At 41.8% G+C, this 24,320-nt stretch overlaps 1 protein-coding gene across 2 annotated transcripts in view; it reads right to left on the bottom strand.

Moving 5' to 3' along the window:
* Positions 1–16,940, bottom strand: part of XRN4 (exoribonuclease 4) — a 33,696-nt gene extending 16,756 nt beyond the window's left edge. Inside the window, exons 1-11 of one of the 2 annotated variants that reach the window (XM_078574764.1) lie at positions 16,604–16,940; positions 8,054–8,156; positions 7,881–7,957; positions 7,387–7,578; positions 7,114–7,233; positions 6,968–7,030; positions 6,753–6,893; positions 6,310–6,474; positions 4,587–4,664; positions 274–360; positions 111–164 (exon numbers count right to left, since the gene is read on the bottom strand). In XM_078574764.1, coding sequence (XP_078430890.1) covers positions 111–164; positions 274–360; positions 4,587–4,664; positions 6,310–6,474; positions 6,753–6,893; positions 6,968–7,030; positions 7,114–7,233; positions 7,387–7,578; positions 7,881–7,957; positions 8,054–8,156; positions 16,604–16,810 — 1,287 coding nt within the window. In that variant the 5' untranslated portion in view covers positions 16,811–16,940. Of the gene's footprint in view, positions 1–110; positions 165–273; positions 361–4,586; positions 4,665–6,309; positions 6,475–6,752; positions 6,894–6,967; positions 7,031–7,113; positions 7,296–7,386; positions 7,579–7,880; positions 7,958–8,053; positions 8,157–16,603 lie in introns of those variants that run through there. The other variant, XM_078574765.1, reaches the window with a different exon arrangement.
* Positions 16,941–24,320: the final 7,380 nt, after the last annotated feature.

Genomic DNA, 24,320 nt, shown 5'->3' with positions numbered 1-24,320 from the left:
AACCGTCAAATGGAATAGTCATTGATGAATAAGTACATGATTCACCAAAGGTTACATTGGACAATACAAAATTCATATGTAATAGAGTAAAATGAATATAAAAAGTTAACCTTGTTCATATCTTTAATCAAAGACCCCTCGGGGTTCTCCCTGTTCTGAATGGCCTGAGACAGATAAAAAAAAAGTCTGTCCTTGAAAATAATCCCTGAGAACATTCATCAAAGAAAAGAAAAACCGTGTATAAAATCATGGTTTAAAAGAAAAACAAAGCACCTGTTGTATGCGAGTACGCTTTCTGAAAATCTGATCCTCATAGATGGCAACAGACTGGATAAAGCGTTCAGCTCTTTCGAGGATCACCTACGGAAACAAACGGCGCTTATTCATTCAAGTATCAAGCATCTGACATGAGAAAACACGTCAAGAACCATAATGATACAAATGAGGGGCTTTTTTATATTTAAACATTTAAGTACAACCCAATGTAACCGTAGAAGACATGAAATGCCAGTACTGAGAATAAATATGTTCGACCAAGTTTTAGAAAGTAATCCAAGAATTTTTTAAAGAGCATAGGGTCCCAGGACTAGCAGACAAAACGGAAAAAGAGGTATTAGGCAAATAAAAAAATTAAGAATAAAACAGTTGAAGCAACAGGTTTGATGGCATGACAATGTTTCAATGGAAGGGAAACATACCACGGTCAATGGAAGGGTAACGATACGATAAATAAAAGAAAATAATACTGTACAACTTCTTGCAAGACAAGGGGCTCATATCCATAAATAAAGTCAAATCATGAAAGTGTAATATGACCCATTTCAATGGTGATCAGCGTCAACCATACGAGTTTATTCTAAAAAGAGAAAGGTGATATTCTACATAATAGTCCCCGTGAACATATTGATTAGCAAATTTCTCATAAAGCCAAACCTACGCTCTACCCCACACGTAGGCAGAGCTAGTTATTTTCCGACTTATTAATATTTTACCCCAAATGTTGGGATGTTGTGTATATGACCTTTTTCGTTTTTGATGCACACACTAACGGGCATCGCTAACGGCTAGTGGACCTTATGTTGCTGTATAAATATTCGGGCTTTTGCCCATAGAAAGATACAATACTTTTTGCTCTATCGGCTCCACAGAGCTCCTCAAAGTTACTTGATAGGATCCTTGATAGGATCCTCAAACTATCTAGGGGTAGTCTTGTCATGTTAGCCCACAAGGACATTTCAGTCCTTTGGTCATTGTGTATTTTCTTTAAATAGGGATGCCCTCCATTTAGGAGGACAGCCAAGAAGAATGAAGTAAGGTCTTTTGTCTCTCTCCTCTCCATGTCTACAGTCCCTCTCTACCTCTACGATCCCCATCCCTCATGATCATCTCTACCTTACAGCAACTTCATGCGGCTCGTCCCCAGTCGATCCCGGCCTCATGAGTTCGACCTTCCCTCCAATCATTCCTATTTCTCCTCTCTACCCCGGGAACTTCTACCTTGCCTCGCCCCCTACTCCCCTCCGATACAAGCCTAGATCGAGGATCGTATCATACATCATGGCATGTTGATGATTGAAGGTTCCATTCTTTCAAGCTAATACACAGAGCATCCCTTTCTTCCTCGCGTGGCTATCTAAGCAATATTCTCCGACACCACAAATCCTGCCGAATGATCTACCAACGGTGAAATTTCCCAAGGATAATTATTTGTCCCAACTCCTTCTAGAAGTATGTGCCAGGAATCAGTAGACAATTTCACACACTATTTATGGTTCACATCAAAATGGGATTCCTACACCCCAGGAAATGTTGGAAAAATCTTCAGGACAGTCAATATCATTGATGATTCTTTAAGGAAAATATACTATGTGTCATGACATAGCACAGGTACCTCGCATGTTACATCACTTCGTCCGAAAACTAGTTTTTAGATGGCCGTTGTCTCTCATGAGCATACATGTATGTTTGTTCAATGCAATAGAATATTTTTTTGTGTTCCGCTTTCTCCTATCAGCTCTTGCCCTCTGTCAGCGCCATACCTTGCCAGCTTCTTCCTCTTCATCAGTGATCTAGAAATTGTTCGGATTCCTCTTGGATATTAAATATTTAAGTATCTTAGTACATGGCACTATGTATTTGAGACTGGATTTTTTTGACAGAAAAAAGGAAGATATCTCTAAATCAGTGATCAATTGGATAGTATATAGATATAAACATGAGTATATAGATACAAGGAGGACCAAACTAGTCCTTGAAACAGGACCCTCCACTTCATGAATGATGCCATCCGTCAAAGCTGTCATCAACTTGGGAATGATTATTTTTTGAAGAAGCACCAGATTCATTGTTTGTCAATGTAGAACCCCCAGCCCCCCTGGTTGACAGGTTTGCAAACCACATCCCAAGAGACCAGGCCCTCTCCCCTGACCCTGAGCCTCTCTAAAAAAGCATTTGCATCGAAAACTTCCAGCCACTTTCCAAATCCCGCCTGTATTTTAAATACCAAGAGATAGAATATAAGGATCATAGACAGCACAAAGTGCAGCAGCATCAGAGCCCACCCCCTTCAACGGACAGTACCTTGGCCTGCCACACCTCGAGCCTCCTCTCTACCTTTTCAACCACTGGCTTCCAATCCGTGCTTGAAAGCCGGCCCTTTGTCACTGGTGGGCCCAAATAACACATGGGCAATACCCCAATCGACACGTCAAGCTCTCAGAGCATTGGACCCCTCCTCTTGCTATTGTCCAAACCCAAGCATGGAGAGATTCTAAGGTTCCTCCCTGGAGCCCTCCAAGAAAGAATTGGTTTTTCCAGCATATTGCAGACACGGGATGCCATCTAGGAAGCTCACCATTTGGAAACCCCTTAATAAGTTATGCAAGCAAGACTCAATCGTACTTACAGTAAGGATGCCCACCGCCACGACAAAGAGCAATGGTGCCAAGGGACATCCCTGCATGACCCCTCCTTGTGGATGAATCCATCCCCCCTCCTGACCCAGGCCAGTCATTCAGTGGGAAAGCCTCTCATCCTCATGGAGTACCACAGGAAATTCCAACCGACAGAGTCACCAGCTTCTGAAAAATTTATATTCCACATGTATCTCCTAGCCCCTTCCTATGCTATGCAGCTACCATATCTCCAGCCACAACAGCACCATCCATTCAATGTTACCCGGAATGAAGACTGACTGGAAAGGTCCAATTAAATCTCTGATGACCATCCTTAACATGTTGCTAGAATCTTTGCAGTGATGAGATAACTGGAGTTGGACAAGGAAATGTGCCTTGATATTTTGGTAGAAGAAGTAATTATGACCGATTGATTCTCTCCACGCCATCATCACCATTCCTAAATTCGTCTAACATGGCCCACAGTACTGTCTTGACTAACTCCCAGAACTCATTAAAGAAAAACAAAAGAAAGCTGTCCGATCCCGAAGCCCCTTCTACATTTATTCCCTTCATGGCCGCCCAAAACTCCTCTTTCGAGAAGGGTCTCACCAGCTCCACTTGATGCTCGTGTCGCCCTGATTGCCCCCTACCACTCTGCCTCTGCTAACTTTGCGCCCCTTGTCTGGACAAAGTCCAAGAATGATCTGCTCAGGCTCGACCAACATTCTGTCAAGTCAAAATGCGGAAATCAACTATAACTCTTTACTCAGGGTCCTTCCAACTTTCGAACCGACTCAAAACATCCAATGCAGATAACCAATCTAAAATAAGGGAAACACTTGGTATGTTCCCCGCAGGATGTATCATTGTCTTCGACGTAATTCCAATAATGTAAACCTCAATTTGGATAGGGATAGACAGGGTCAAGAGGGAGGCGAGCAAGAGAGTTCCGGGGATGGAGAGGAGAACGTGAATGGTCCGAGGAAAGTTTCAACGGAGGAGGTAGGGATAGACCAGAGACAAGCAACCTGCAGATGCAATGAAGAAGAGGCAGTCACAGGAACGAGGATCGTAGGGGAAGAGGCGGGACATGGATGTAGCGGGGAGAAGGGACAAGAACATCCACAAGCATAATACTTTCTGTCTGCCCCTCTAAAGGGAAGGCTGTGATATTTAAAGGGAACATAGGAAGGGCAAGACATAAATGCCCCTTAATGGCCATAAGATGAAACTGTCACCGGGAGGGTCAGGGATCATATCAACACTCTACTCTGTTCTTTGGTTGACCTATACGAGAGTTGTCAAATGATTAGGCTTTAAAAATAAAAGGATGCACAAACAGGAGAATTTTCAATGTATGTTAAGACATGACAAAGAGCCCAAACGTATCTCACCATCTACTACACGCACAACTGTAAGGCCACAAAGTCAATGTAAATTGAGGGGATAGCAAAACAGATAATGCGCAGCCAGAAAAGGCAGGTCAAAGTTTCTTGTACGTCAAATTAGAGAAAGACGTGATGAGCAAAAACATAAAAAGTTCTCTGCTAAATTTGTACATGAGAATGTATTGTATGGGTTTAACAAATTTCAGAATGGACCAGAAACTCGCATCCAAAAATAATGAGTGACATTTATGAAAATAAATTGTTGGTTTCAAGAATTTATATAGCACTATATAAAATGTACCTCTCCTGCGTCAGTCAAGTAACCCCCGATTACTCTAAAATCCCTTTTATAGACGAACATCAGAAGATTTATTGCACCCTGAATTATAAAAATGAACACAATTAATAAACCAACAATTTATATTTATCCAAAAGACACTTAATGTTGCAACGCTTCAAGTTTGAATAATTTGAGCTTTACCAAAAATTGATAAATAACAAAGATTTTGGAGTTCTTGTTCAAAAAAAAGGAGGGAAGATCACCCGTGGAGATCAACCTGAAAGATTTTAAACAGATTGGAGGGGTCTATGAGAAGGTTCTTTTGGTGAGGCACTGGAGAGGAAGGGGGCAAGGGAGTGCCTCTTGTGGCATGGGAGATATTGTGTAGACCTATGAAGCAGGGAGGGCTGGGGATCCTTCATCTGGAATCAATGAATCTGGCATTGTTGGCCAAATGGGTGGAACCGATTATGAAGTCAACAGAGGGCCTAGTTTTCAATGTCCTGAGAGACAGATATGGCTCCAAGATAGGTTGGGAGAGGCGTTGGGCTTGTGTCAGGGGAGAATTCCCCTTTTGGAGCGGTCTACGCCAAGCGATACCTCACTTGCGGGAGTTCTTTAAGCCCAAATTGGGAGATGGGGCAAGGTTCCGTTTTTGGACTGATAATTGGTCTAACCAAGGCACCATGAAGTTAAAGTTCCCAAGACTATTTGCACTAGCGAGACACCCAAAGGCCAAAGTCAGTGAGCGTTGGGACGAGGTGTGGGTCCTGTTAGTGATAGACTATCCCTCATGGGCTAATGGGCCCTATTCTATAAGCCCATTAGCCCTATTATCCTCTCTCCCTCTTAGGGTACATATACCCTTACATGTACTCTGTTCATGTTATGTCATTACCTTCTTCTTCTCTTCCCCAACAGGTCCATATCTTGAAAAGAGCTTTATCAGAGCCACGTTATGAGGAGTTTTTGGGGATGCAAGAGTCACTTCTACCACTCAGCCCTTCAGCTGAAAGTAGAGACGGTTGGACGTGGTGGGGGTGGTCTTTCTCAGTGAAAGAAGCATATTTGAAGATTAGAGGAGAAGCGAGGGACGACATGACTATCAATAGGGCATGCCACATGTTGATGAAGCTCAAAGTTCCACTGAAAGTGCCACTTTTCAGCTGGTTATTGCGGGGGCAGAGGCTGATCACACAGGTCTATCAGAGGAGATGGGCCCCCATGGATCCCATTGACTGTCCTATGTGCGCTAGGGGGGAGGAGGACTGCTCTCACCTATTCTTCACGTGTCACTTCGCCCAGAGTCTCTGGGCATCGCAACAGGTACCGGAGGTGAATGTCTCCTCGGATGAGGCCTTTTGGACTTCAGCCATAGAAGGAAGACACAGAAGCGGAGAGGAATGGGGGCGGTTACTCGCAGTGCTCTGGGCGATATGGCTACATCGGAATGAAAGGTGTTTAAAGGAAAGGCGGCTTCGGTAGAAGAAGTTATTCATGCCGTTGAGGCACTCGTGTATTTTTGGGTTGGAAGGGGGGGATAGTCCTTTTTCTGTCAGGTTTGTACATTGTTTCTACAAAACATTTACAATTTAATGATAGCGGGTTGGCCACCGATTCTGGGTGGCCTTCCATATTTTCTTCAAAAAAAAAACCTGAAAGATTTTATGGATAAGAAGAAGAAAACCCCAACGAAATTGGAAGACATGGAAAGCATTGATTATATGCGTAGGTTGACACGTACCTCACGAATCTCCAATGTGGGCATATGAGGAAGAAAGTCATTGCCCACAAAGAAACACATAAACACAAAGTCATCAATAACTCGTTCGAAATTTATTTTAAACGGCGGATCTTGTATATTAAGATCATTTTCCAGGTACTCTCGTAGAATCCAGATGTTGAGAAACTGCCATCAAAAAAGAAAACTAAGTTTGATTTCCACGTCAAAAATCAACTAATACAAAAAGTTAAGTCAAATGACTGTTCAGACTTTTGCCCCTGGAAGAGAGACATGGCCAAAAAAAATGACAAAAGGCTGAATCAGCATAGCATGAGGTTCAGGCTTAAGGTTAGAAAGTCAATTTGTCTTCATTTTAAGAAGTCAGTTCATCTGAGTCTTCATGTTACAAATAAAATATTTGCCACTGAAAGATAAGAACTGGCAGATTGAGTAGAGGATCTAGCCTGGTATTTCTTTTTATAAATTGGGGTGTCGTCTATTTGCTTATCATTTGTATTTGAGGCTGTGCCCCTGCAATCAGCAGCAAGATGGCCGCTCTGGCCACACGCAAAGCATTTGTCTTGCTGATTTGGCATGGTGATCACCTAAGAGAACAAATTTGATGCAGTCAATTTTAAGAGAACATAAAAAAAATGAATTAAATTAGAAAAAATATTACTTCTCTTAAAATTGAGAAATGGATCTCATGCGTCGCCAAAGAGAGCATGATCAAATCTGCATCCTGAAGACATAAAAAGCTTAAGGATGATACTTGTGTTTCAGAAAAAAGAATTATTCAAAAATTCAAGGGAAGAAAATTCACACCAGTCCGTACAAGCAGTGCCTTGTATTTGGGTTGAAATGAGGAAGATTGCGTTGTAACCGAATGTAGGACATAACTTTATGTTCGCCTTCACCAGGGACATTTGAATCTGACAAGATAACCTTCAAACAAGCACCAATGCATAGCTCCATGAATGAATAAAACAAGACATAGAAGAAGCATCCTGGAAGCAATGTTTGAATAAATAAAAACACAAAAAGGTATTGTACAGCAAGAGAACAAACTCAAACACTTGCATACAGAGCGAATTAGACCTTGACATGCCGCCATCCAGGATTGTTGTTCAACCTCATCTGCACATAGTATTGAAGTGCGACAGAGAGAACAGACATGAATTTTGTTCCAGGTGTAATGACGTTTGAATCAGACGTCTCAGTTTTCTCCTTTGCAGATAAGTTTCTACCCTCCGCCTGGAATTCATTCCTCAGCCTCTCCTCTTCAGCCTCCTGAAGAGAATCGAATAACACATTAATGGTTGATCACTGTAATGAGTAGGCTTAGCGGATATTGACAAAGTCACCAGCCACCTCGAGAAACTAGCCATCGTCATAATCTGAACGATGTTAACAAAAGGACAGACTAGAGGTGATGACAAGACAGAATCATCATCATAATCCTTATTTCAAAAAAACAAAATCATCGTAATCCGGTCAAGGAAGGAGGGGATGATGACAGCTTGTTGTCATCATCAGCCACACGGTGAACACTGGTAATGGGTACAAGAAGCTACTGCTGGGCAGATACTTACTGCTTCAGCCGCATCTTTTGCAGATCTGAAACGCCTAGAACGTTGTTGATTCATTTTAGCTCGTGGAGCAACTCCATCTATGTGGAACACAGGAAATAAGGATTAGAAAAAAGAGAGGGAACGAGATATTGCGCCTGTAAAAGGAAGTCCTGAAAGACAGCTTGGAGGCTCACCGATAGCCATGTATAAAAGCTTTCTTGGTCGCACTAAGCCAAATAAATGATCAATGTAATAAAATATAGATTTGAATACATCATCATAAGTAGCAGGCGCGGGCTGCATGCAAAGAAAAACCTTTAATTAGACAGTCAAGAAAACAGATGCATATTGAAGTTTTCGAGAACACAAGTTACTGGGCAGCTACCCATCCATCTTTATTTATTTGCCAACAAAAGCTAATTTATCGTTGCTGATGAAATTGTGTCCATCACAAAGTGCCGTAAGTCCTTTTATGTAACTGTTAAACTACATAACTTCAGACAGAGTCCCATAGCTAGAAGAAAATCAAAGCCCTTGCAAGTGGACTTCAGAGATACTATCCTACCACAATTAACTAATCAATTCCATTAAAGAATAGCAACCAGGTCAAGTAAAGTTGTGAGCGATATCGACAGTAATCAAAAATATAGCAATATGCATTATGTTGGATAAAGACATTTCATGCATCAACCACTTAGCAGATCCTAAAATATAAGTGTTGGACTATCTCCTCCTCTCTTATTGGGCCATTCTTGGTCCAATAACTTTCTCTCTCTCCTCCCTTCCTATTTAACGTGTATGGACACGTCTTGTCAAAATCAAACCCTAATTTCTGTTTATCCGCCGCTCTTTCTCTCTCCCTCTTCCTCCAAAATTCTACATGGTATCAGAGCATCTGATCTCTCTCTCCTGCGGATTTTCTCCTTGACTGCAGTTCCCTCTTTTGCCGGCGATTCTCCTCTCTTCGTGGGGCGACCTCTCTTCCCCAGTGGTGTTTTTTTTTCCCGGCGACTCTCCTATCTTTCCTGACGATGGTTCCCTTTGCCGGCGACTCTCATATCTTTGCGGGGAGACCTCTCTCCCCTGTTTTTTTTCTGGACGGGACTCTTTCTGCCGGCGACTCTCCTATCTTTGCGGGGAGACCTCTCTTCCCGGTGGCTCTTCTCCGTGACGGCGACTCTCTCTCTCTGGCGTGAGCTTCTTGTCGACGGCAGTTCCCTCTCGTGTCGACGGAGGTTCCCTCTCAATAAGGACTCTTCTCCTCGACGTCACATCTCTACCCTGACGATCGTCACAGTAGGGCGTCCTCTAACAGCGGCGTCTAGTAATCATCCACCACTTTCCTCATGGCAGACGAAGCAGAATCTTCAGTCCAAACGGCTTCCCTCGGTCCGATTCCCGTAAGGCACTCTATCATGACAGCACTCACGCGTCCCGCGTATATGTTCGACGGATAGAATTACAGCTCGTGGTCGACTGCGTTCCTTGAATTCCTGAATGCTCATCGACTTCGACATCATCTGACGGACCCTCCACCGACTGCATCAGATCCGACCTTTGCTGAGTGGAGTTATCTTGAATCAGCGGTATGTACATGGTTGTGCCAGAGCATCGACAGCAAGATAATGCAACCCATCAGTCGGACTCGCCCAACTCGGGCTTTATGGCAGCGATTAGCTATGATGTATGCCAACAAGACTAATGTCAGTAAGACGGTCCGCCTGTACGAGGACTTATTTGCATGCAAGCAGGGGTTTCGCTCACTACAGGACTACTATGGCGCGATGGAGTCAATCATCACCGATATCGCGGTGTATCAGTCTCCATCCACTGATTCCGACACATTGGCTCAATACCGAGACGAGCTTCTGGCGGGCGCATTCCTGAGTGGGCTGAAGCCCGAACTCGCTCATATGATACGCGGTCAAGTTCTTGCTGGTTCTCAGGTTATGCCTATCGAGGAGATTTTCTCGGCGGCACTCCGGGTTCATGATAGTGTGCCTACCTTGTCGCCTACGCCTTCGGTCGACATCTCAGCCCTAGCTGCATCTAGTGGGTCTGGGGGTTCCCCGAAGACTTCGGGCAAGGGCCCTACATCTGGGAAGACACGAAATGTTTATCCTCCGTGCAGGTACTCTGGGAAACTGACGCATCCCTCTGAGAAGTGCTGGAAGGAATTCGGGAAACCTGCTTGGGTCCTCGCCGCCCATGGGGGAAAATCTGCACCAACCGCATCGAGCACTTCAGCTCCCTCTCTCATGTCCACTGTCGCCTCGTCTGCTGCAGGATACCAGATCTCAGTCTCACCTGCTGAGCTTGCGTATCTCCAGGCTGCCCGGGCATCCACTATGCACACTCCGCCGGGTGCATCAACTAGTATGACCTCCCTCGCCACAAGCCTAGCTTCTGATGCCGGAGGAAGCTCCTCCACTCCAGGTATGTCCGCCCTCTCAGCTTCTGATATGCTTTGGATAATTGACTCAAGAGCTTCGGCTCATATGACGGGTACCTCCTCCATCCTAAACACATATTCCCCTGACACCTTACACCCTGATGTCTACATTGCTGATGGTCGCTTGTGTCCTGTAAAGGGTTCCGGAACCACTCAGGCCACATCTTCCCTCGTCCTTCACAATGTTCTTTACGTTCCCGGTTTTCCCACCAATTTGCTTTCCATCAGTGCCATCACAAAAGCCCTTAATTGTGGTGTCTTCTTCTATCCTTATCACTGCATCTTCCAGGACCTTCGTACGGGGCAGAGGATTGGACTGGGCCGTGAAAATGGAAGAGGCATCTATGAGCCCATGGCAGCTTCACCCTCAGCTGGATTACATGTTTTGTTTTCGTTTTCTGCTTCCGAATGCTCTTCTCAAAACTCTTTTTTGTGGCACTGTCGTTTGGGACATCCAAGTTTTGCAAAACTTAAAGAAGCTTTACCATGGATTAAGGTGTGCCTGTTTAAATGCAAATCATGTGAACTAGGAAAGCATCATTGATCATCATATCCTGCACGCATCGGCATACCTTCCGCTCGAGCCTTCGATCTAGTGCACTGCGACGTATGGGGCCTTGCACAGCACACCTCGCCTTCGGGAGGAAGATACTACATTATCTTTGTGGATGACTACACTTGATGCAGTTGGACATTGTCCAACGTTTTGTGATGGAGATCATTACACAATACGCTATTAACCCGAAGGTTCTTCGTACGGATAATGCACTGGAGTTTGTGCAACGTTCCTTGGAAATTTTTGTGCAGACAAGGGCATTCTCCATCAGACGACTTGCCCCTACACCTCTCAACAGAATGGCGTGGCTGAACAAAAACATCGACATATCTTGGACATGGTACGCACCATGTTGGTTTCTATGCATGTTCCCATGTATCTGTGGTCTGATGCAGTTCTTACTACCACATTCTTGGTGAATTGCATTCCGTCTGCGGCACTAAGTGGGGCAGTCCCTATTCAGCGGCTTCATCCTAGTGCCGATTCCTTCTCCTTACCTCCTCGAGTATTTGGCTGCACGGCATTCATTCAAGATCACACCCCTGGTCTGTCCAAACTCGCCTCGCGTGCCCTCAAGGGTGTCTTGGTTGGTTACTCCAGGACTCAGAAGGGTTACCGGATATACTTTCCCTCTACACGTCGCTACATCACATCTGCCAATGTCACCTTTCATGAGGATGTTCCCTACTTTCCACCATCACCCCTGGTTCCCTCACCTGTCTCTAGAACTTCCTCTGACACCGGCAGTCCTCTCCCACTATTTCCTTCGTCTTCTACTCCCGATGATGCTACGGCTCCCTCTTCTTCCACCATTCTTGCAGACTCTTTCTCTGATCCCGACTCTCCATCCCTTTCCGCACCTCCTCCTGCTCATGAGGCCATAGTCCTTACCTCCCCTTCTCCACCCATTGATTAGCCCGTCGGTTCAGCCTCCGTTGACCCCAAATCCACCTCTCTCGCACCTCTACCGCCCATACCTCACTCTCCTCCCTTGAACCTTGACCTTCCAATTGCTTTTCGAAAGGGCACCCGTCGATGCACTCAACATCCCAATAGCCATCATGTTTCTTTTGCTCGTCTATCCTCCTCCTATCGCCCATTCGCCCTCTCCATCATCACTGGGTCAATTCTCAAATCGTATTCTGAAGCTTTGCAGGTTCCGGAGTGGAAGGCAGCGATGGATGTGGAATATGCTGCATTTCGTCAACGAGACACATGGCAGCTGGTGCCCCGCCCGTCCGACACCAACGTCGTCTCCTGTAAGTGGGTGTACTCCCTCAAGTGCAATCCCGATGGCACTATTGCTCGGTACAAGGCTCGTCTCGTCGCTCGCGGCTTCTCCCAGGCCTATGGTCTCGATTATACTGAGACGTTCTCTCCAGTGGCCCGTCTCAGCTCTATTCTTGTCCTCTTCTCGGTGGCCCTCAATCAGGCGTGGTCTCTTCATCAGCTAGATGTCTCCAATGCCTTCCTCTATGGTGACTTAGCAGGTTTATATGGAGCAACCTCCTGGTTATGTCGCTCAGGGGGAGTCTTCTATGGTTTGTCTCTTGAAAAAGGCAATCTATGGCTTGAAGCAAAGTCCTCGCGCCCTAGTTTCACAAGTTCTCCAAGTTGATGTTTGCTTATGGCTTCGTCTCTGCTGTCTCAGATCCTACAGTTATGTGCAAGCGGACTCCTATGGGGTGTGTTGTGCTGGCTGTCTATGTTGATAATATTATTCTCACTGACAGTGACGAGGTCGAGATTGCTGCGACCAAGGCTTATCTTTGTCAGCATTTTGTGACGCGTGATCTCTCCCCGCCACGGTACTTCCTTGGCCTTGAAATTGCTTACCGCCCCGATCACATGGTTTTATGTCCGCAGATGTATGCTTTAAACCTTCTGGAAGAAACAGGTATGCTCGGATGTAAACCCGTAATTTCTCCTGTGGAGGCAAGCGTTGATTGGTGGGACAAGGCCACAACATTATTGGAGGACCCGGGGCCAGTATCGCCGCCTGGTCGGCAAACTTCTCTATCTGACCATGACACGCCCTGACATTGCATATGCTGTGAGCGTATTGAGTCAATGCATGCAAGCTCCTCGGGTGGTACATCTTGACGGTATATATCGTGTTCTCGCCTACATCAAGCGAGCCCCCGGAAAAGGGCTATTATACCGGCGTAATGGCCATCTACATGTTGACCCGGGGCCAGTATCGCCGCCTGGTCGGCAAACTTCTCTATCTGACCATGACATGCCCTGACATTGCATATGCAGTGAGTGTATTGAGTCAATTCATGCCAGCTCCTCGGGTGGTACATCTTGATGGTATATATCGTGTTCTCGCTTACATCAAGCGAGCCCCCGGAAAAGGGCTATTATACCGGCGTAATGGCCATCTACATGTTGAGGCCTACTCAGATGCAGGATACGCGGGTGATAAGGAGGACGGCGAGTCCTACGGTGACTATGCCACTTATGTTGGGGTTAATCTGGTCACGTGGAGATCACAGAACAATCTGTGGTCTCCCGTTCCACTGTTGAGTCCGAGTACAGGGCCATGGCAGACACGACATCGGAACTACTCTGGTTGAGATCACTTCTTACTGAACTAGGGTTTCTGCCTCCCTTGCCTATGAATATGTATTGTGATAATGAAGCCGCCACTTTCATCGCTAGCAATGACACTTTTCACATGAGGACCAAGCATATTGAGATTGATTGCCACTTTATTCGACACTACGTAATGGATGGTACTCTCTGTACTCCTCATGTTGCGACAATTGGAGGCAAGCTGGGCATGTTTGATCTCCATGCTCCAGCTTGAGGGGGAGTGTTGGACTATCTCCTCCTCTTTTATTGGGCCATTCTTGGTCCAATAACTTTCTCTCTCTCCTCCCTTCCTATTTAACGTGTATGGGCACGTCTTGTCAAAATCGAACCCTAATTTCTGTTTATCCGCCGCTCTCTCTCTCTCTTCCTCTTCCTCCAAAATTCTACAATAAGCAATGTCCTTCACACACTTAAATCCTTAAAGTAGCAATCAACTGACCAAATCATAGAAATCTTAGTGGTCTACTTATAAGGCACTATGTTATCTCGTGACACGCAAACTCTTCACCCAGAAAAATTTTTCAAAGAAATGCCAGTTTTTACACTTATGATCAGGACTCTCTACTGTAAACTGAGTTCCATCACTAAACTTACTCAATGGTTATACTTCGACTTCACAAGGAGATATGATGATGGCCGTTTCAATGTTTTCTTTTCAACATTAACAGAGATGGAACTTCTGAACACTATTTTTTATCCCCGTTTGATCACTCCATGTATAAAAAATGAGAAAGATCCCTCGTCTCTATAAGGAACAGAAGAAGCATGACGATCATAGAAACGGGTGTGGTGAAACTCCATTCAATACTAACAGAGAATGCATAACTTCAGGGGGAGAAGAGGAAACACATATTAGATGCCTTTCGTAGAGAAAACTGGTTTCACATCAAAGGTAATGTTTGTTAACAAAACCAGGCTTATGGAGCCATGCTGCTGTAAAAATACCAACTGGGTGGCATGAGATATTAGATCCATAACTGGTTTTTAGGGAATACAAAGATTTGTATCTTCCCCCGCAGAATCTGATAACTTACCGTGTGAGTTACAAGAATATGAAGAAAAACGCCAATCCAACTATCGAATAAATATCACAAAAGGTTGCCATCCCTTGATTTATTGCAGATGAACAAATAAGGTTTTAGTGTTTTGGCTTTTAAGCCCTTTTTTTAGAAAAGCTTTTAAGCCCATTTAAAATACCAAGGAGGATGTTACATACAAAAGGGAAAAGATGCACCAGTTTCCTAGTTAATTGAATGGGACGACTGATACTTTCCATTAAAACTGAGATGGTATGTAGTTCAAAAAAAAACTGAGATCGTATGGCCAATCATCGTGGACCCTATAATAAATGCTCAAGAACAACTCCGTCATCCCTTTTTTCCATTTCCAGTAATAAATGATTCCGTTACTAGTAAAGATTTTTTTGGTTAACATTAGAGTACTCCATTTATTACAAATTTTCAAAAGTGCTATCCCCAATATGCCTATTTACAGAGATAAGGATTCCCATATCCTTCTTTTCTGAAGGTGATCTTTTCCCCAATCCGTTGAATTTCCCCAAAAGCTAAGGAATAACCATGGATGGAAGAGATAATTTCTTCTCACTATTTTAAAGAAATTCTCCAGAAAATGAACAGACTGTCAAATGAAATTTTGGAGTGGGTTTTTTTTCACTAGACTTTTTCATCTCTGCCACTTTGTTTCTCTTTTAATTGACCAGTTGGCTAACCGAAAGTAAACCGAGTTTAAGATGATTATGATTTCTTTCTTTGGGGTTTGTAGAAGAACGTAGAATTAAACGTTTTCCAGACAACCGAAGATATAACCAAATGCCACAAAAAAGTACGATACTCTGGTAGGCCTAACCACACAGAAAATAAACATACATTACTCTGATGAGAGGGCATTTATAATCACCGAAATAAGCCAGGAAGAAAACCCGGACAAAAATTCGAAAAATAAATTGCAGGGAGACAATGGTTCGGAAAACTGATCAAAAAATCCACTAAACATAAATCTCAACCATCCTAAATCCCTTGTATACGGTAGAGTACATACAAGATAACCTAGGAAAATTCAACACATATTTCATCGATTGAAGGACATTTATAATCACCGAAATAAGCCAGGATGAAAACCTGACAAAAATTCGAAAAATAAATTGCAGGGAGACAATGGTTCGGAAAACTGATCAAAAAATCCACTAAACATAAATCTCAACCATCCTAAATCCCTTGTATACGGTAGAGTACATACAAGATAACCTAGGAAAATTCAACACATATTTCATCGATTGAAGGACATTTATAATCACCGAAATAAGCCAGGATGAAAACCCGGACAAAAATTCGAAAAATAAATTGCAGGGAGACAATGGTTCGGAAAACTGATCAAAAAATCCACTAAACATAAATCTCAACCATCCTAAATCCCTTGTATACGGTAGAGTACATACAAGATAACCTAGGAAAATTCAACACATATTTCATCGATTGAAGGACATTTATAATCACCGAAATAAGCCAGGATGAAAACCCAGATGAAAATTCGAAAAATAAACTACAGGGCGACAACAATTCGGGAAACTGATCAAAAACCCAACAAACACAAATCTCAACCATCCCAAATCCCTTGCACACGGTGAGTACCAACAAGATAGCCTAGGAAAATTCAACATACATTTCTCCGATTGAAGGGCACTTATAATCAACGAAATAAGCCAGGATGAAAACCCAGATGAAAATTCGAAAAATAAACTACAGGGCGACAACAATTCGGGAAACTGATCAAAAACCCAACAAACACAAATCTCAACCATCCCAAATCTCTTGCACACGGTAGAGTACCAACAAGATAACCTAGGAAAATTCAACATACATTTCTCCGATTGAAGGACATTTACAATCACCGAATTAAGCCAGGAAGAAGACCCAGATGAAAATTCGAAAAATAAACTACAGGGGCGACAAAAATTCGGGAAACTGATCAAAAACCCAACAAACACAAATCTCACCCATCCCAAAATCCTTGCACACGGCACAGTATAAGCAAGATAACCTTGGAAAATTCAACAGGAACGAATCTCAAGAGACTCGAGCACCCGAAATTGAACAAGAAGAAATCAACAAGAAGGTGCACCTTTCCTTCCGGATGGAAGCAGGGATGGATGATCCCGTTCATGTCGAGGTACAGATTATCGAATTCCATGCCATTCGGGTTGGGGCAAGTGAGATCAATCGGGATGGCGCGACCGTCCACGCCTTGACGAGGTTCTTCTTCCATTACGTCTACCACCGTCAACGGGTAGCGGTCTGCAAGCCATCGGTAGAAAGCTGGAACTCCCATGGCAGCTCCAGATACCCTTTTCTGCAAATTTCAACCCCAGAGAAGGGAATTTGAGATTTGCAAGAACAAGCGTTCGATCGTAGAGGATTTAGCGAGGGAAGATAGTAGAGAAAGAGCGCCTTTTCTATCTTTTAATCTCAAGGGCAAGTATATGGTATTGAATCTTGGTTGTTCATGGGGTTTATTAATTGCTGCAGAAATTATAAAAATTAATTGTGACTTCTTAATTAGGTCAGCTTCTTGTAAAAATAATTAGACCCTTGCAACGGTTTGGTCTTAAATCTTTGTTGTCCATGGGGCTTATTAATTGTTATAAGAAGCTAATAGTTCACTAAATGGAGCTTATTAAATGACGTAAAAGTCAATAATTTGCTTAAAGGGGTTTATTATGAAAATTCATACTAACTCCCTAGGTAGGGTTTCTTATTATCAAAATTCATATTCATCATTGTATCGTATTTATTTAAACCAAGTCCTTAGTTGTGAGATATTATAATTTGAAGTTTGGTTGTAGAGAGTAGTCATCAGCCTGATCCCATTTTATTTCTTGTAAGTTGAAGCCTTTATCTTAGGTTCTGAAGGGCAAGTACTCGATATCGACTCTTGGTTGTGCATGGGGCTTGTTGCTTGGTGTGAGAAATCAATAATTCACCAAATGGAGCTCATTAATTGGCATAAAAATGAATAATTCACTCTATGGGTTTTATTATGAAAATTCACAATAACTTGTAAGTGGGTTTGCTTATTATCAAAATAATAACTAACTATTTGGAGGTTTAGGACCTTCATATTCATGATCATATAGTGTTTATTTAAACTGTGGGTGCGACCCTTGGCGGCGTGGCACACATCAGTGAAGGTGGCAAACAACATTGTGCTGCACTTGTGATGGGTTTGTGCACATGCCTGATTCATACCAAAAATGACGGATGTGCCATAACTGACTTTGGGCATGCACAACTTGTGTGCAACGTTTGGGCAATGATGTATCTCTTGGTCGATGATTTACACAGATTCGATGTCAGTCTTTGCCGAAAGCATTGGTTGACTGGGTGATGAACTCAAATTTAGTGGTAAAATTATGTTGTTGTGAATTTGAGTTTAATCAATACAATTTATAACCTTTGCTCATGAATAATTTGACTAAACAGTGATGAGGAAGGGTCATCTCCACATGGAACATATCTCAGGGAGTTAGCTCTCTAGATAGTGAGACAAGTGTTACACAAGTGGAGGGTCGTGATTAGAACGAGTGAAAACAAGAGAGTAAGATGAAGGAAGACCTGGAGGTACGCTAAGGCGAAATGAGAACTAATGATAAGGCGTATCTTATCAGGGTTTAAAATTTTAGGATTTAATAAAATATAGGAGGTTGTGAAGGCGAAACGGGATCGAAGCAACAGGATGAAACAAGGTGATGAAGGTGGTAGAAGTAGGAGTTGAGCGATGAGCGAGATGAAGATGGTGGTTTAGGGTTTTCTAAGAAAAATTGAGAGGGGGACACATGACGAGATCGTGACAGTGTAGGTGACATGTGAGGTTGATCGTAGATGACGATAGTGATAGGGATGGATGACGGATTGATGTGGAATGACAAGACAGGATCGAATGTCCATTCCACATCAATTAGGCGAGTAAAATGCAAAAGGGGGCCAATGCTAATGCAACGTTTAAACTCAACGAGAAGTATAGATTCAACGTTGAAAAGACATCAGCAACAATTAAACCACAGTGAGGAGCTCCTGGGTCCTAGTGCACGACTACTGTCTCTAGTGCGCACACACTCAACAGTCCAACCAAGGATGTACTGTGAAGAATCCTATCCCTCAAGTCAACAATCCTATCTAAATCTGTCCTATCCCCAGTGGTGGAGACACACTCGGGAGGCACTGAAGAAGTAAAGAAGATACTAGGGTAACGCCATCGACGAAGACATCATGGCGGATCGGTGAAGGCACAGTAGTAGCTTGGCATCGGCAAGGCCTTGCAGGTTAGAAACAGTGTCCTGGGGTGTCGATGGCAGCGACAGTTGTGGCATCTGCAGCGGCGAGGGCAACACACCTAGCGCGGATGGTGGCCTAGAAGGCCGATTAGGGTTTCCCAAAGAATGCAGGCGAAGGCAGCAGCATCAGCGGTGGCCCATTAGGGTTTCCCAAAGAATGCCCAAATTCATAGTGGTATTTTCATAAATAAGTCAAAAAGTAAAAAATAACAATAAAAATTAAATGTATACACTATATTTCCTCTTTCCTACTCTAACTCAATGAGGGGTACCCCCCCTTACATAGGGGTGTAATATGGGCCTCCCTCTAAGGGAAGGGGAAAGAGGCCCATACATACGAACATGTAGGCCCACATACACGGCCTTCAAAACTAGAAAGAAGCAATGCAAACACAACAAAGATAACGTCAACCTCTAGGGGGCCCCTAACTAGGCCGAATACTTGAAGGCCAGGTCTCTCCTTCAGCCCACGCTCCATGAATTAAATGAGATCAGTCTTTGATGCAAGATGGTCCCCATCACAGATGTTGATGGATATGGATGATAGAAACGGATGATAGATGATCTACCTAAATATGTTGAAAAATGACCAATGTAAGAAAAGGGGATAACCTTAGATCCCTATATCCTGTCCAGATTAACGCATATTCGTGATGTAGATCAGCCTCCCCACTTCTCTATGGATCCTCTCCAAACACTCAGAACACCAAGAACACTCTTGATGGAGCTTCAAAACTTCACTTTCTTTCATTCTACCTCTCTAGAAGGAAGTGAGCTTAAATATATTTTTACAGAGATTTGGAGCTCAATTTATAGATCGAACCAATGGATGGATAGAGGACATAAAGATATAGTCACCCTTAAAATTGCATCTCAATTGGAGTTCTTGATTGTCAGATCTCAAGCCTGAAAGTTGGATGATTCCTATTCGTCAATTTACTCCAAAACTTTCTGTCTCCTCATCCTTGTCAACGTTGTCATGTCGGTCTGGTAGGCACATTGCTAAACATAAAATTTGGTCCCCTCAAGCTCAGCCACGTGATAATAGCCATCTGCATGATTCTACTTTTTTTATTGTCAGTTGAAACCTTTATCTTATACTCTAAAGGGTAAGTATTTGGTATTGACTCTTGGTCGTGGAAGGGCCTTATAAAGTGGTATAATAAATTAATAAATCACTAAATGGAGATCATTAGTTGCTGTAAAAATGAATAAATCGCTTGACGGGGTTTATAATGAAAATTCACAGTAACTCCTCGAGTGGGACTGCTTATTTTGAAACTGATTATTAATTAATTGGAAATTTAGGCCCTTCGATTTTAAGCTCTTTCATTTTAATTTAACCAAGACACTAGCGAAAACATTTATTAATATTTGAGGATCAGATTCATAGAGTAGTAATCTGTCTGCTTTTTTTACCAGCTAAAACAGAAAGAGACACTTCTCTTACATTTTGAAGGGCAATGACTTGTTCTTGAATATTTTTTCAGAAATGCATTTATAAATTAATAGTGACTTCCTCAATGGCTCTTGTTATAATAAGAATCATTAACTACTTTGAAATTTATGGCCTTCGTTTTCAAGCTATATAATTTTATTTAAGTCAAGACCCTTGTAGAAAAAGTTTATAATGCGAAGATTAGCGTCACAATGTTCATCAACCCAACTTTGTTTTGCTGTTGCCTATTTAAACAAAAAAACCCTTTATATTACGATACGAAGGGCAGACATCTGGTCTTAAAACCTTGATTGTGCATAGGGGCTTATCAATTGTTCCAAAAAAAGACTCGAAATTGACTTCTTATAAATTTAATTGGAAAATTTGTCCTTCATTTCCAACATGTGTCCTAATTATTAAAAATAAGACCTGAGGTGAAAGATATCATCAAGGGTTGAAGTACGAGACAGAAAACCCCTCAAAAAACAAACGTACTAATATGACCATATTTACATGTTTATGTGCATTAAATTGAGTATATATGTGTATTATCAAGATTAAAATGATTAATTTTATTTGAAGAATGATATTCTGAATTTTATGTATTTTTATGTATTTTAAGGATTTTCTAACATACTCCGAAAGAACAAAAATTTTGAGTCAGAATTAAATTTGTCTGCATCTTGTTGACATTAAATCCGTAAAGATATGATTTTTCTAAGTTGTAATAAATATTAATTTTTAATATTTGGGCCTTTATTAAATTTAATATGAATTTTAGAATATTTTGAAACTTTTTTATCTCCGCGACGTCATGTGTTGTCGTTGGATTCATCTAACGGCGACCAATCACGGTTAGGGATAATGATTGGTGACAGCCAAGCATTAAACCTGATTAAAATGATTGGCATCAGCCAATCACTAACCTCAAACATTATGGCATTGCAATTCACGACGACATAATGGCATTTAAAGCTAATGATTTTAATTTTTACTTATTCTAACGCACAGTGATGTGGCCCAGTAAAAAGGGGTGCTTTTGTAATGAATGCGGTGCAGGGATCGAGGTTCAACTATTGAAAATCAAGAATTTTCTCTCGTTTTGACCAGTCAAAAATGACAGCTGCGATAACGTATCACGCGACACACCACGTGTACATGTGGCACGCACGTGTATCATTGCACCATGTGTCATTCCTATATTGGATTTTAAGGGGACACTCCGAGGTGGCGTGAGCTGATGCGCCACCATGTTAGCTGTGACCTAGCTATTTAAATAGTATATTTAAATAATATATACCATATTCTAAAAAATATATATTATTATGACATGGAGCAACGGGAGTTGTCGATCGCGGATGATGAGGAAGAATTGGAGCCAATCATCGTATTAAATGCTAGTATGAGACAAAACCCTAACCCAACAACGTGACAGTGCTAACAAGGAAAATGAGAGATAAATCTTTTGATTAAATCAACGTTTAGGAATCATCCAACTTTCAAGCTTGATATATGACGATCCAAATTTCCGATTGACCTGAAAATTTAAGGGTAGCTTTGTTTTTATGTCTTTTGTCCGTCCATATAGTCAGATCAATAAATTGAGCCCCCCATCTTTGTAAAAACATCTTTAAGCTCACTTCCCCCTAGAGAGGCATATTGAAAGAAAGTGAAGTTTTGAAGGTCCATCAATGGTGTCTTGGTGTCTATAGTGCTTGGAGAGGGTCAACAGAGAAGTGGGGAGGTTGATCTGCATCAGTAAGATGCCTTTATCGCAGTGGAATACAGGGATACAAGGTTAGCCTCTTGCTTACGTTGATTATTCTTCAACACACTAAGGTAGTTCGACTATCATCATCATCCATCACCTCTATTATTCACCATCACTCATCCACTTCAATCATCATCCATTATCATCCCTGCCCTTATCTATGATTCATTTCACGTGTCCCCCTAGACTGTCATGATCGCTTATTATCTTCTCACTCTCTTATATTCCATTAAACCCTAAAGTAGTAAACCCTAAATCATTCAACACTAAAAAAACTACTAATTATCATTAACACTATTCATGTCTCCGCCACCATTCCCATTTACCTCTATCCTCTTGCCCTACTGAATGATCCACTACTAGTACTAACATGATAATTGTCCATCTTCTTAAATTACTACTGCCTCTATCGTGATCGTTATCTTCACCCATTCACTACCTCATACGCTAGACATAATCCTTCTCACTTTCTTAAATCTACTTGATCGAGATAGCTATTTCCTTGAGATCCGTTCCTTGTGGGGACGACTATTAATCATCACAAAATAACTCAATTATTTTATGAGTAAAGTTTGTAAAAAGTTTATGAAACTCAATTTCATATCTACCAAACAAAAAGACCTTGGTTGATGCTTAGATAAACTGCATTAGTGACATGCTTAGATAACAAAGTAATAGCTTATAGTTGTGGTCTCACACAGATGACATTTTTAGTTTATATTTTATTGCCTTATAACATTATTTATCAGTCACTCCGATTTACAATTCATCTAAATTGAATAGGAAAAAATAGACTATTGGAGGGGGTTTGCTCTTTAAGGCTTAAAGGCCAATTAAGATAGGCCATAATCAAAAGTCCCATTGGGAAGGCATTTATTTAACCATCAAATTAAGTGACAATTGACGGTATTGATTTCAAAGACTAAATGAGAACTGAGTTATTGTGCTATTTGATGACTACAAGTGTCGTCATGCCCAAGTGGCATGCATCTTTCCTTCGGTATTATCTTTGATATTTTTTGTGCAAGTTGACAAACCAAATATCTGAGTTTATGAACCACCGGAATATATATCACAACCAAAAACCACTTAACGCAGTATGATTGTACGTTATTTTTGTACTTTACACATATAAAGTATAACGAGTGCATCAACTAGTATACTTGGCCACATCCATTAATAGTTTAATGGACTACGGGAAGTGCATTAATGAATTAAGGATGAAATTATACGTCTTCAAATTTTATTGGAGTTCTCTAAAAAATCTAGTACATCAAGAGGGAAGGTCATAATGTTTTGTTAATATATAATACAAATTTAAACCTTGCTATTATAGGTTTTACGCATAGATTGTGGCAGGGTAAACAGAACCTAGGGGTTTGGTATTCTTTTTGATGGGTTGAGAATACCATTCAAGATAATTAAACTGAGGGATATTCAAAACACTCAAAATATAATAATAATCTTAGTATATACTAAGGCAACTCACGCTCCGCATAAGAGTAATTAAGACTATTAATTTTTCCACAAAAATGCAAGGCAATATAAAATAATTCTATATATTATAATCTCTTTTGTGAATAGGATCATGTTTGTAGGCGTTGTCAACCATGTGTTTTAGCTGATGCACTTATAATGTGTACACAGAATGATGCTCGCTATGCATAGCTGATGTACTTATAAGGCGAGAGATGGTTATTTATCTGTGCTCTTTGATATGAAGACCCATTAGTGTAGTTACTATTATGCCGAGTATATAGACGCATGTTTAGGGTCATGAAGTGAACTGGCACTAAATTTAGTATCATAATGTGGGAGCTAGCACAGTCTCAACGAAGGGAATACTAAAGTCATTTGTTAAACAACCTCTTTTTAATGGCAAAAATATAACCCTAAAATACCCACTTCATCATCTGAGTGTGCTTGTGTTGGTACTTTGACAAACCCCATAGTCATTGCATAATCTGTCAACACGTGTTGCAACTGCCCAGGAGTGTTAATGTCAGCAAATATCACTCAAAAGATTAGTACGATGCTATATGACATTACTAGATCAACACCTGTGAAAGTAGTAGTCTTCTATCACTCACTGTTGGAGTCTTGCATGGAGTTTGAATGGGTGTTACTGCCTTGGACAATCCTAGGAATGTTGCATGAGCTACCATGTCCATTATAATTAACCTAATTCTTTCACCAATCCGACATGCATCAGAATATTTTATCTTTCCAATTTAAATAATTTTACAATCTATGCATATGTATTTTTTCCATGTCCTTCATACTTTGAATACTCTGAATA

This window comes from Wolffia australiana, chromosome 4 (genome assembly GCF_029677425.1).
Source record: "Wolffia australiana isolate 7733 chromosome 4, ASM2967742v1".
Classification (NCBI taxonomy): Eukaryota; Viridiplantae; Streptophyta; class Magnoliopsida; order Alismatales; family Araceae; genus Wolffia; species Wolffia australiana.
This window is presented reverse-complemented; position numbering and strand designations above follow the sequence as displayed.